The sequence below is a fragment of the Musca domestica genome, unplaced genomic scaffold, assembly GCF_030504385.1.
Source record: "Musca domestica strain aabys unplaced genomic scaffold, Musca_domestica.polishedcontigs.V.1.1 32, whole genome shotgun sequence".
Lineage (NCBI taxonomy): Eukaryota > Metazoa > Arthropoda > Insecta > Diptera > Muscidae > Musca > Musca domestica.
The window spans coordinates 11,003,279-11,018,022 of record NW_026712311.1 but is presented as its reverse complement, the minus strand read 5'-3'; the positions used below and the strand labels follow the sequence as shown (position 1 = coordinate 11,018,022).

The following is a 14,744-nucleotide window of genomic DNA, read 5'->3' as shown; positions in this document are numbered from 1 at the left end:
TTTGACCAAACTCTATTGTAGCTTTGTGAAAAAACAACGCAATAAAAATGTGAATGTAGCTTTAAATCTCTTTACGCAGTGTCTCTAGCTAATAATAAGAAGAACAATAGAACAAAGGAAATTGTAAAAATGCCGTTATTTAAACCAAATATATAAAGTTGCATATGTTTTGACCACACCAAATTTCATATTTGTCAACAAAACACCTGTGAACATAGAGATATAAACAAAAGCTGCACATTTTGATAATAATTTGAAATCGTAAGAACGTATTGACTATAATTAACCCATCTTTATATACTTCGTTGTGAAATTTACAAATTTATATAGCCTTTTAACGTAGATGAATCTTAGTTGCATATGATATGGCCACCACTGTAAATCTTGAAAAATAATTAGCCCTTAACTACAGATGACCGGTATTTTTTTACCGGTAAGCATTTACAATTTTTCAATTTCGGGGATAACTGAATATATTTTGCTTTAAAAAAACTTGTGCGGTTTTATTAAAATAAATAGTTGTAATACTCTTTCAAGATCTTTATATACAAGAAATATATAACAGATATATATTAAACAAATTTTTCAATTGTTTTACAGAAATTTTATGTATTTTATATAACCGGTAAAAATTACCGGTGGTCTGTACTAACGTTCGTATAATTTGACGTCTGTAGTTAAGGGTTAATGAAAATATATTTTAATTTCTAATTTCACAATTTTGGAACTCCGATTCTGAGTTTTTGTAGACGTTAATTTAGTCGATTTAATTTTTGTTTTCATTTGTCCTAGTTTCCCACAATCGCAGTTGTGAAGAATAGTTAAAACATGAGCGACACATTTATACAGATATTGGTATAAATCTTCTTTAAAGTCATTTTTAAAATTATTATCCTTAACCTTGCTTTTTAATAGTTTCAATTGGCTAATAGAAGTTGTAACTTCAATTAAAATAAAATTGAATTCATATATGAGATCAACACGAAGTTTTTAGCAGAAATTTGATATATCATTATCTATTATTTGGGTTGACACGCTTTGAAAACATTTGATAAATCTACTCAAGACCTAAAAATGAAATTTGCATAAGACGGCGTATCCTCAATATCACGTACTTTTATATTGTTCTTCGACATTTTCCTTTAAATTGCATCCGAATGAAATAATTTTGTCCATTGTTCTACTCGCCTATTATAACTTTTGAAAACAAAACTCAAAACCGTAATAACAGGGAGAGAAGCCGCACAAATTCAACAAAGTGGTGAAATTGGGAATTTTTTAAAAAGTTGCACATTAAGGCTTTGGTTGTCAAAGAGGTCGCATATCGGCAACCCTGACCAGAATAACTAGTTTATTATCCGTAGTTTGAATAGCACTGGGAACGAATATGTTTCGAAACGAAAACGTTTTTTTTACTTTCTTTCTTTACATTTTCTCTTTGATATCTTGTGTGACTCAAGTGACGTTTGTGTTTATTTTTGAGTAAACAAACGATTTGTTGATGTCATTGCGTATTGTCGGTTATAAAAAGGATCTTATTTATCGTTGGTTGGATCTCATTTAGGGATGGAATTTATACAGTCTTTGGAAAGGCTGACTCTGAGTTATTGGTATGTGGCTAATATTTTATTTTTTTGTAATTATGAATAATCCATGAATTTTCAATTTGTGATTGGGATTGCTATTTTACTGTAGATGCACCACAGTGGTCCCAGTATCCAATTTGGGAGTTCTAAGATTTCACGTTGACTTGATGTTATGACAGGCGTTTTAGCATGGTAAAATAATGTATAAGGTAGTGTATAAAAAACATCTAAATACAATATGTAAGATTATTATTAAAAATATAAAAAATCCTCAGAACGGAAAAATGAATGCACAAAAATACGCTTCATCTTACTCTCCAAAGGGGGAACAAAATGTGTTTTTCCATTCAAAATAGACAAGCTAAAATCGTGCCAAAACATAGCATCTGGCCTGCTCCAACAGCATTGCCTCCCGTGTTCCAAGTGATGCAATTGTTCTTGTAATGTTTTGTAATTGAATTCACCCAGCCTCGTACAATCGGCTAAATACAAACAAAACATGTGCCAGTGTTTTATTCTGATTATGGACTCGTTGAGAAGGCCTTTGTCCATGCACATTCGAATGTACATATATTCGGTGGAATGTACATTGAAATGTGTAGAAGACATTCCCGCGTCAATTAAATACAATTTTGGTACATAGAAATGTACTGATGGCGAGATAATCGCCGATTCCATTATAATTATTTTCATACTATCTCGGAAGAAATGTCCAGGATGTGGAACCAACCTAATGTTCGTGTGTGTGTGTGTGTATGTATTCCCAATACTTGCGGCATCATCATTGGCGCCTTCAACCAAATATTGAAATAATGTTGGGAAACATTTTTATTTTCTGAGCAAAACTAAACAGAAAATAGAGTAGATTCAAACGTTTTATTCGTATTCTCGTCTATGGCTGTTTTTTAATTGCATGACAAACAACGAAGGTGGTGGTTGTACGATTTTACGATTCTGTGTTACGGCAACAACATAAATTACGAAACTTAAAACTTCAATGAAAATACCACCCAACTTTTGGAAAACACATTGAGTGTATCCATTCCTACAGTAAGAATATGTAGTTCAATTTTCTAGGCATCTTTTTAATGGGTCGGCTAGGTAAAAAATGTTCGGAATTGTTATATGAATGCATAAACAATCGATACTTTGTAAATGTATAGGTGTTTATATGCAAATTTGTATGAAATACAAATGTCTTGAAATAAAAAATGAATTCATTGGAGTGGAGGGTGGGGAATGGGGAAGTCCATATTTTTCCATCCTCCTAAATACCGATTTTTGCTCGTCGTTAAACTAATATTATGTCTAAGACGGCTTTGTCGATTATTTGACCCAGCGATTTTTACCAACTATGCCATTTTTGATTATCACCACGTATAAATAGATAAGCCTTGCGTTTTATTAGCTAAAAACAGTTTTATATTAAATCCAAAACAAATATGGTTTATCCGAAACGCGTTCCTTTTATTTTCGCTTAAAGGTATTTTCCCATTACAACTTCAGCTCAAACTTTAACTGCATTTCAATTAAGGACTTTCTTCGTATAAAAAACGCTATCATTTTTTGTTTTAGAACCCCACTCCATTTCTTTTCTTGGCAATCAATCAAGAAATGTACGGCTTTTTCATACTCTACCTGGACTTTTCTACGACTATTATTTTGATCGTTGGTACCGTTGACTGAAATATTAGGTCTATAATGATATTTTAATGCCAACGGCGTTCTATGAAATACAAATTCTAAGCTTTTTATTTATAGAAGTTACTTCTAGTTATGGAATAAATAGATGTTTCCGCATTTTTTGTTATTTTTAATTTTCATATCCAAAAAAATCTCTCATCTCTGGTGTTATTATTTTAAGTTTGCCCCTATATCTTCGAATGTGATTGTGCATTATTTATTTTCTTAATGATCCTTTCGAGCACATTTGCAACCAAAGGTATAGAAAAAGTTCGAATACATTCATTTTCAGATGCAGTGCATTTACATATTTCCTATTAAATTTATTTTAAGTACTTACACAGTTGATTTGTCGAAGATCTTAAGAAAGTTCTTATTCCGGTCTTTTAAAAATGATTTTCAAGTTCACAAAATTGTGCAGTTTAAAAATGCTTGGTTTGGCATCCCGATCACGGTTATTTTTCTTTCATTACAAACTGCCGACATATTTTCGGTGTCTGGGTGATGCCACGTCTGCTACGTGATTGCCATGGAAGTTCGTACGCTAAAATCACAAGCTATTTAAACACGTTCCACATATACTGCAGTGCAAAATAAAATTAGAAGTCTAACTTCTTCAGAAATCCATGCATTTTTCTCAACTGTCTTGTTGAGAACAAGGCAGGGCAATTGGATGGGAAGAGGATCAAGTTCATTGCCGAAATAATAATAATACAATTTCCTTAAACAGCAACAAAGACATGGCAAACATTTTTCCTTTCAGCTTATCCAGCAAATGTTCCTTTTTGTTGCAGAATGGAAAACGTTAAGGTTTGCATACATAAGCAGTTCATGGCTTAAGAGGAACCCTTTGACTTATCATAGGGATTTTCGCAATCGTACCGAATTTTCGTGTGTTATTTGTAAATGATTGCTTTGTGGATAAGATTGTTATGTTTTGTCGTCTTGGGAGAACTTGGGTTTAGGCGTATTTATCACCGAAATTGTGCTTAACAAAATGAAAACCAAAATTAGAAGACAATGGTAGAAAAGTACTGCTCTTTTCTCACTGGCAGTTGTTCGCTTTCGGAATTACTTACATGAATATTTGTTTCCAGGGATTTGAAATAAATATTTCTAACATGTAATTGGCGTTGTCAATTTCTAGGTACGAGGGAGGTTTTTTCTCCCCCAGTAGAAAATAACTTAAGTTTTCTTTTCCACTTGTACTCCAATCCAATCGATTGGAACAATATTTAGCTGTGTTTTTCATTTTTTCCTAATATGTCTCTCAAATTTTGCTGTCTGCTCCATTTTTAAATTGTTTGGAGAACAATGAAAGAGAAGAACCAAAAACGGTAACATTTTTAAAGGATAAGGAGCACGAAATAATTTAAGTTATGTAATGAACATTCTGCAGGTAGCAGACAAGAGGCACTGCCATTTAGAAAAAATAAATAATGCTCCACCAGGAAATCGCTTTTCTTTGGAGTCGAAAAAATTAAACTATTCCACTAAATAAAGGCATTGAGATAGAAGTAGCATCTTTGTAGCTACAAACAACTAAATTTGTATTGATATTCTTCCTTTGAAATTTTGATAAAAAGTTAATAAACATGAAGTCTCATTAGAGAACTTAAAATATATGCCAATATCAATACAAACTTTTCAGGTTTTTCTTAATTTGTACCATTTGGTTCTATTTTTGGTACCATTTGTACCTTATTTTTCATAATGAGTGTTTATTTATTTTATATTAATTGTCGTTTATTTATACCATTATTACCTTTTGAACTAACAAACCAGTTAGTTCGGTCTGGCCGAACTTTGAATACCCCATACCAAATAGAGCGAATTTGGAAATTTTCAAGAAAAACAATTCCGTTATTAATTCTGTTAAGATTTTAAGGATTCGGAATATTGGGAGTTACCGTTATATTAGAGACTTCAAATACCAAATTCTAAATAATTCCGGTGAGTAATGCGGTGGTAAATTATTATGGGGGCTATACCTAAACGTGGACCATTTTCAATGCCAAAAGTCCTGCAGACCAAACACACATTTAAATAAAATTTTATGAACCTACTTCAACGCGTTCGGTAGCTAGAGTGATTTCCACAGATGGACAGACAGACAGACGGTCGGACATAGCTAAATCGACGAATTTTATGCTGATCAAGAGTATATTTATATATACTTTGTGGGGTCTAAAATGTATATTTTAAGGTATTACTAACGGAACGACAAACTTAATATACCCTCCATGGTATGGTGGAGGGTATTAACAAATAAATCAGTGAACAGAAAATTGTGTTTGAATGCAAGAGAAAATACCATTTGCTTCTTCTTCTAAAATATTAATAAGGATTTTAGAATGTATGTTTTTATTCATGTTTTGAAATATTACAATTATTTTTTTTTCTACAAATATTTTCATTTGTTAGGAATTGATAGGTAATTATGAATCGAATACCAATTAAAATCGTTATTCGCTAAAAGAAGGTTGGATGGGGTACGAAGTAGTTAAATCACAATTAAAAGGGAATCAATGACCACGCACCATATGAGCATAAAGATTTGAAGAATTAACTTTTTTCGTATCAATTCATGGCAATAGACAAGAATACAATTCTATTCCCTGAATGTAGCTTAGATTTTATTTGGAGACATCCTGTACAATATCTCGAGAGAAATTTTCTATTTTCCGATAGAAGATATACAGCAATTTAATGTTTGAATCATCAGAAAGCGTGCATTAAAAACCAAATCCCTTGTAAGCTTATCATTACACACCTCAAAGAAACTTTTTTCCCAACTTCCTCCTCTCCATCAATTCTCTTTATTCAAATACTTGTGACAAAGTGTAGATGACATGGCATAAAAAGCATTTTGACGTACCCCCTCGTCTTGCAGGAGTTGGGAATCCTCCCCTCCCCGGCTTTTAGAAAACTTGCTGCTCTCTTAAATCAACATTTGTACAGAAAGACAGAAAACATTAGTGTCGGCATTTATTTTGCAGCGAAACAAAAAATACTTTTCACATCTTTACTTCTTTGTTATTTCTCTCTTCTATCGCTTCATTCGTCTTGCAACAAAACGAAATAAAGAAGCAATGTTGACTTTGAACACTTTTCCACTTCGTCGAGTTTTTTCGCCATGGAGAAAAAGAACAAAAGTGTAGATATTTTTTGCAGTTTTTTACAATTGCAATTTGTAAAGGAAAAGTTTTAAAACCTGTCCCAATCATTTGAAAAGTGTGTGAATAGAACAAAATTGTTTAAAGGACTATTTTTTTGCCTAACAACGTTCTCCATTAAAAGAAATTATTTGTTTCGAATAACTTTTCGATTCGTTGTCAACTCGCTTTTAATTCCCGCAAAGTTTTCATGGTTTTTACGTTGTTGTTTTTATTGCTATTATTAATATTTTGCTTTTAAGTAATCGGAACAACGCCTTCCCTTTTGAGGCCGTTTTAAACAGTTTTACAGGAACTTTTATTTAAATGAAAACAAAATTCGAGTAATACCCGAATGCTGATCAAGTCCAAATACATATGAAAATTAAATTGAATGCCCTCATAAAAAAATAATGTCAAAATACAGTCTTTCTAATAATTGTAGCTCAAAAAACTAATGTGTTCAAGACGATGGTGTATTTTAGAAATGGCTACTTACTGTTGTGGGGCATAAGCCATAAGCCTTGGAAATGCAGTATTTAAAAAACAACGAGTGATGTAACAGGACAACAAATAATTGTCGAGTAACTTTGCAGACCTAGATTTGGCAACGTTGCTCATCGTTTCTACTTTTTTTCGTGATCCTGTTAGGTCTAGATTTGGTAGCCATAAATGGCAAGACGAAGTTTTATCGCTTGAAAGTGGTGCTGATGAAAAAACAAGGATACAAAAAAATTACGACAAATAACAAAATGGAAAGATAGAATTGTCAAAATAAGTTTTGTATTTGAGGCACTTTTTGCCACCTAGAGCTCAGATGTGGCAAGGTTTGCACATTGGAATTTGAAAAAGTTAAAGCCGAATTTTCTATTTTTATGCATTTAATTGACATCGTTTTTTTATTTTTCAAAATATCTTGAATTCGTTTTTGAGATGCAATTTTGTGCTCGTAATTTGTTGTTGTTTGGTCTTTATTTGTGTAATGGTAAATGTATTGCATTACTTGCAATTTAAATGTATATATATGGAAGCAATTATTTTTATACATATATACCCCGCATTATTCCGGATAAGGTCTTTATTACGAAAATTTAAATTATTTAAATTAAACTAATTAATTCCTGATTGAAGAAATTAAAATCGATTTCCTTAATTTTAGACTTTACTCTTTATTTAGGTTTTACTAAAATATAACATAGACTTACCATTTGCTGCTGATTTTTGGGCTTCTTGTGAAGATCCGGTACTTTAAACGAAGTGACCGCCTCAATCACCTCGGCCAATAGTAGGCCATCGCGACAGTCAGCAGACAAATCGGTTACTTTTTTCTTAGATTTGGCGCGTTCTAGATAGTAGTTTGCCCAATCGGTGTAGATCTGAAATGGGAAACAGAAATCACATTTACATTTTAATAAAACTTGTTTTATAATTCGAAATAATTCGAAAAGAGAAAACTAATATTTTGAAAAAATATATGTATTTTATGGTGTTAAGTTAATAAAAATGTGGACATTATTGGGGATTGTTCTATCCTTCTTCTCGCTAATTTACCAAGCAATTACATTTTATTGAAAATAAACATTTGTTTTGCATTCGACAGTTATTCTGCTGTAATGGCCGAAATTAGTTTTGGCACCATATGCTCTTGTTCCTGGCCTGCAATATACAGACACAGCTCCCATTATAAACGTCGTTAGAAAATTCATTAAAATCCTTTGCAGCTATTAGAAAATCATTAGTGATGGATGTGGGGACGTGGTAGAAGGAGGTTCGTACTGCCCTTAAGAGAACATACTCAAACACCATTCTAAGAATATTGGCTATAAGTTAAAATATAAAAGTTCAAAGTTCAAAATTATGTGTGTCTGAATATGCAGTGTTGCTCGAAACATTTGCAACTACTGAACATAATCGAAACGGTTTTTGCCAATATTCGTGTAACCAACACAACCGGTTATTAGCGCTGGTTAACTGACTCAAAAAAAAAAAAATAGTATTGCAAAAGTAATCTTGAAATAAACAATTGGCACACTTGAACGCATATTACTTGAATCGATGCAAAGGGTTCAAGAGAATTTCCCAATCAAAACTTTTTGAAAAGAAGTTCTAATTCCAGACAACTTCACATTGCAGAGATACAAAAAGTCGAAAAAATGTAAAAGCTACTTGAATTTAATTTGCAGATGTGTATAATTATTTCATTTTTCTCAAACAAAGTATTCTAGATTTATGTGGGTTAAAGCTTTGCAATTTTAGAAGAATGTTTACACAAACCTTGGCGTAGTCGGCGATGTTGTCGCAGGATCCTTGGTGACTGACACATCGACCCAACATGTCGATGGCTTGTTGAAATTTTATTTCAATTTAACTTCGAATAACTATGTTTCACATTTAGTTTAACAAATTGCTTGTAACTTTGTTTTTATGTAATTTATTTTTATTTAAAATTTCCTAACCTACAAAATGTATTAACAATGCTTTTTGTATTATTTTCAGAAATTATAAAAGGTAAGTTTTACTAACACAACAGCATATTTTGTTTAGTAAAATTGTGTGCATAAAAAAACTTTTATGAAATCGGAAGAAATGTCACAATTCACGATCTTTAGTAAATCTTTAATAAAGCCGTCAGATATCACGAATTTAAGAAGAAACAAGTAAAAAAACATTAATTTCGGCCGGGCCAAACTTTTAATACCCTCCACCTTAGGGTAAAAGAAACATTAGAAGAAATGTGGCAAAAACCATTAAAATTCCGAATATTGGGAGGTACCGTTATATGGGGGCTACACCAAAAGGTGGACCTATAATTACAATGTTTTGCCACACGAACTAGAACCCATTATGACCCACAAATACCAATTTTTAGACAAATCAGTGAAAAAATGTGGCAAAAACCATCAAAATACCGAATATCGGGAGGTACCGTTATAAGGGGGCTTTACCAAAACGTGGACCTACACATGCAATGTTTTGCCACACGCTCAGGGACCTATTATGACCCACAAATACCAATTTTTAGACAAATCAGTGAACAAATGTGGCAAAAACCATCAAAATACCGAATATCGGGAGGTACCGTTATATGGGGGCTATACCAAATCATGGGCCCATACATGCAATGTTTCGCCACCGGAGCTGGAAACCATTATGACCCACATATACCAATTTTTAGACAAATCCGTGAAAAAATGTGGCAAAAAAAAAAAAATAAAATACCGAATATCGGGAGGTACCTTTATATGGGGGCTATACCACAACGTGGACCTATACATGCAATGTTTTGCCACACGCTCAGGGACCCGTTATGACCTACAAATACCAATTTTCAGACAAATCCGTGAAAAAATGTGGCATAAATCATCAAAATACCGAATATCGGAAGGTACCGTTACATGGGGACTATACCAGAACGTGGACCGATATATCTCATTTTCAATATCAACCATCCTAGACACAATGCAAATAGCTCTGCTAAATTTTGGCCCTCTACGTCAAATAATGTGGGCTGTATCGTGATTTCAACAGACAGACAGACAGACGGACATCGTTAAATCGACTTTATGGGGTCTAAGACGAATATTTAAGGATGTTACAAACGGAATGACAAAGTTAATATACCCTCCTTTCCAAGGTGGAGGGTATAAAAACAGGTAAACAAGAACTTTAAAGGAAAAGGTATCGGATTTCACAAATGAAACAAGTTACATTTTAAAATGAAACAGCCCACGACCTCGTTTGGAGAACGCAGCCAAAGTCTTTAAAATATTAAGTTGTTGTCTACCCAATAAAAAATATTTTCATTGAAAAAATGTTGTGAAAGTCGTCAAAATTCCGAATATCTGGAGGAACTGCTATATCGGGGCTATGGGAAAACCATAATCTATATAAGTAAAGTTTTGCCATAGAAGATTACACATATTGCAAACTCTAAATGCCAAAATTTAAACAAATGTGGCTTAAATCGCTAAATTCCAGAATATCGGGTACTGTTACATGGAAGCTGTAGGAAAACGAACATTTAGACAATGTTGCGCCAACACAAGTAGATCACTTTATGAACTCTACATCCCAAATTTTAAATCAATCCCCTGAGAAATGAGACTTACAAAAGACACCTCTGTGCAAAATCTCATTTTAGTATCACTAGTCGTTTGGACTATAGCGCGATTACCACAGAACAGACGGACGTGTCGAGATGTGGTATTGAAGATGGTTAAGTGGACGGAAATATGATACCAAAACGTTTAAACAAACGCTACAATTGATCGCATACAACAATCGAAAAGATGGCAACATGGACATTTGTTGATCTAAAAATTCAATTCAAAATACTCTTTTTAATTTTTTTCTGCCTTTTAAGCTATTTTTAGTGTCAACTAAACGCTAGAAGTTGGAACTAAGAAACAATTAATTATTTCAGATTTGAATTGCGTCTACGCCTAGTAGAAAGATAGCATTAATTCTTTTTCTGAAATCGCAATGCGTTGAATTATTTGTGTAAGCAGAGAACTCGTTTTCATTGTAGAAAAGCCCTCTATCAGAAGCATTGTACCATTGCCACCTTCAAGAAACCGCCCTCTTGGCAATTCACGAGGAAACGTATTCGTCCTGGGATTTGCCCCTTATCTAACGAATAATACTTCGTCAATCGGCCGAAAGGCAAAGTGGGCGAGAACCCTTTTGCTGCTTTTGTTGTTCGACGATAAGGCGTTTTGCAAGACATTCCGTTAGGCGTACGTGGCAACGCCTGCCAGGCTAATTGAAAAACTCGCAATACCAAGACTGTCCTAAATAACTGTCCGGTTAATGATTCCGGTGGTGTGGGTGCCATCAACTTTAGGTTAAACACGTCAAACAACAGGTCTTCCCCTTTCATTTGGCTGGCCGTTCAAAGCTTTTTGCATAATTGCTAAGTTTCTCTGAATGGTATTGTTCCATTGCTTCAGCAGTAGTTCACCCTTGTCATCGGAGATTTCATTGTGGCCATTTATCACTGCTCCCGGATTTTAAATGCGACTTTGGCAGAAGGTAGCTATAGTTAATGGCTTTTCTAATCAGTGCTCGAATGGGAAAGAAACACATTTGTTATTTGGTCTTCGTTCATTTATTATCATTGGCCGTTGACAAATCAGCATAAAATCTGCTTACTTCGGCATTTGTCTATCCACACTTTCCAACTGCAATGCTGTCCGATGACTCGAAAAAGGTGTTTTGTCCGTATTAAACTTCTAAAATAAGCTTCGATTGTTATTGTACCATTAAATGGGCCCATCTACCACGATTAGCTTACGAGGTATTACAAAAGGGAGGAACCAACATTTGCTTCGATGGGAAACGATAAAAAGAGGTTCATAACTTATCCTGTTTGGTGTTTGACATGGGGGCATAGACCAAGCGAAAGTGCCTTTTGGGAAAACGTATGAAAATTATTTGTTTTAAGTTGTATCAGGAGAAGGGAGAATAATTCAAGATATTGATTTTAGGAAGCAGCGAAAAGCCGCTCCCCATGCTCGCGACTCAATTAAAAGAAACACCCATAATGGGATGATGTCTTGTTACGTTAGATGCTATTCAAGTGTTCAAAATGCATTCGGTTTCATATTTGGCACTAAACAGACGCCGTTTTCCTTAACTTCTAGCTAATTCGGTATCGAACTCAACAGCATTTCGAACGACCCTCGGTTGGGGTTTTTTTATGATTTGTTCAATATCTATCTAAATACATTTTATTACTTTTACATTTTCCCGTTCGGGTTTTCAATATCTCATGCGTGCATACCTATTTGGCTCGGAATTCTAAGTGCCTGCCAAAATCAATTTGCTTAAAAGGTACACAAAAAGTTTGACGTGCATTTTTATTTTCCTGTTTATTTTGATGCTGGTTGCTGCCATTCCGTTTTGGCAACTTATTCCAGCTCGCCTCACTCCCCTCTGCCACGTCTTCCGAGAAAAATATGTATGAATATAGGTGACTTCGCTGAGCATGGCTGGAGTATGGAGTATGGACTACTGATGCTTTAGATGTAAAAAAGTAAATATAAATAAAATACTCTATGGAATATCAAATTGCTATAAAATTCTTATGGCACGAAGACCTGGTGATGACGGGGGATGGATGGATGGATGGGTCGTCCAAAATATCAAAATAAATTGGCATGAGAGTTGGCGGTATTGTGTTGGGGGTTGCAGCAAGCAGAACTACGTCTGTTCAAAATTCTCTTTTGTGCCGCTTTTCTATTTGAAATATACATTTGTGCCGTTTCGACGTTGATGCCACAAGTGGGTCACATTTATATTTGATGAGATGTCATCAGAAATGAACAGTCTTCTGATAGACATTAAATGAATGGCAAACATCGAGATAGGCATGTGAACAAAATCCCTTAAAATGTTTCACAGTTACAAGAAACGAGTAAGAGTAGTGCTTCTTACAATGTGCTAAGGAGTACGTACCTTCTCTCCATTTTGTAGGTTAAGTAGTGAAGATTTTCCTACGATTTTTTTTTATTTATTTTTTTTTAAACTACAAAAGTTCCACATTTGGTTCAAATTTTTTGGAGACATTTACAAACAGTTTTCATAGGCATTTAATTTTGACTTCAAATAAAATGTCTTTTGAGTGCGATAAAGTTCAAAATGGGTTTTTATCTGGGAAAATTTTCATAATTGATACCTGATAGGCTTAACAAGGTCAGCAGTGCGATTCTCCAACTCATATTTTGAGTGCCCGACAAAAATTATTCAAATTAAAATCCTTATAATTTCGGTAATTGAAAAACATTTTCGGCAATTTAGCTACTAAACTAAAGTTGTCGCTAAGTCCTACCGATAGCAACAGTGTTGTCAACTTAAATTTAAACGTTTCATTAACAATTTTGCATAGTAATTTTACCGATATTTGTCGATCAGTCAAAAACGAGTTACAGACAATCAGGTTATTTGCGGTCGATAATGCATACAACTTTTTTTTAATATATTACCATCTACCACTTTCTGCAATAGATCTCTCTGGTCTGGTACCTCTTCCTGCGGGAATTGTCCAGAAACTTCTCTCTGAGAAGTAAGCAGACGAAATTCGTGCACAAACTTGCGAACAATCAGCGTATTTCTCAAAACAAAGCCCGTAAAATGTTGCATTTTATTAAAAATAAAAATGAAGCAAACGATCGAAGAATGTCAAAATGTTCAACGTTATTCTCCAGCAACAAAACAAGTAGGCTCAAGAAATAATATCGCTTTAAGATAGTTTGTCAAAAATCACTGATTATCCAGTGATTTTTTGGCAAACTATCTTGTATAGGATGAATAGCAGGGATTGCAAGGAGAAATTTATCCGACAAGAATGTGCAAACTCTCAGTAAATGAACTGTCGAAGCTCCTCTGCCAAATGGATCTATATCCAGTAGAAGATTTCCAGTTACAATTTGCAACAACTGATGTATATTTTAGGATAACCAGACTGCACGAACCAGAATTGCACGAAATAATTATGAGTAAAATTTAGGGCATTAAAGCATTTTATCCGGATTCAGGCATAACATTGGTTTCAAAAATCCAGATTTTGGTACTTGTTTTATGCAAAAACGGAAAAAATCATCTCCTTCAATTAATCACCCACACTTGCATGCATTTTATTAAGGCGTTTAGCTTTTTTCGGATATCATTATGTGGTTTTTTGTTTGTTTGTATAGATTAACTTGCAATCTTTGGCAGACTAACGACGACGTAGCGTAAATATTTTTCATATTTCGGCCTTAGAAGTCAAATATGGAAGAGCTCTATGTGTGTGGAAATAAAAATTTGTTGCGCAGTGTTATTAGCCGAAGTTCGTTATGGCCACACACAGCATTTGGGTGTTTACAAATATCATTAATTTAATTAATTTCCCAAACTCCTCATCTTCGCATTGTTCATTCAGCAATCCAATGCCTGCGAACGTCTTGCATGCTTCGATTCCTTGGCTTATATTCTGTAACTTGTTATTGTTTCCACTGGCTGTGTATTTCTTTTCCTTTTTTGTTTTATTTTGCCCATTGTTTTGTTGATGTTGCTGTTGAATGTCTTCCTTATTAAGGAAAAGTCGTACATTTTTATGCCTATGGCTATTTTCCAAAGAAGAACAGCTGCTAATGTTGTGCTTAGCTGGGTAACCTCCCGAGCAACAACAGAAATTATGTGAAAGGAGTAAAAGTCGCCAAGAGGCTCATTTTCATTTTGGTTGTGAGTGTTGGAGCATAAACATTAGAAGAAAGCTGGTAGAATCTTTAAATACACTTCGCTAAGATATGCGGAAAATCTTAAAGAGGCATCAAAAGAA

The 14,744-nt window shown here is 34.0% G+C and overlaps 1 protein-coding gene and 1 long non-coding RNA gene across 5 annotated transcripts in view; one reads left to right on the top strand and one right to left on the bottom strand.

Annotated features, from left to right (window-relative positions):
• The window catches only part of LOC105261554 (uncharacterized), a 167,670-nt gene that overhangs the window by 91,894 nt on the left and 61,032 nt on the right, over window positions 1–14,744 (top strand). The gene's annotated exons all lie outside the window — the stretch shown is intronic.
• The window catches only part of LOC101887273 (protein sickie), a 157,644-nt gene that overhangs the window by 97,834 nt on the left and 45,066 nt on the right, over window positions 1–14,744 (bottom strand). For both annotated transcript variants that reach the window (XM_005179373.4, XM_011292547.3), the window contains exon 2: window positions 7,630–7,800. In XM_005179373.4, the coding sequence (XP_005179430.2) occupies window positions 7,630–7,800 (171 nt within the window). The remainder of the gene's footprint in view (window positions 1–7,629; window positions 7,801–14,744) is intronic.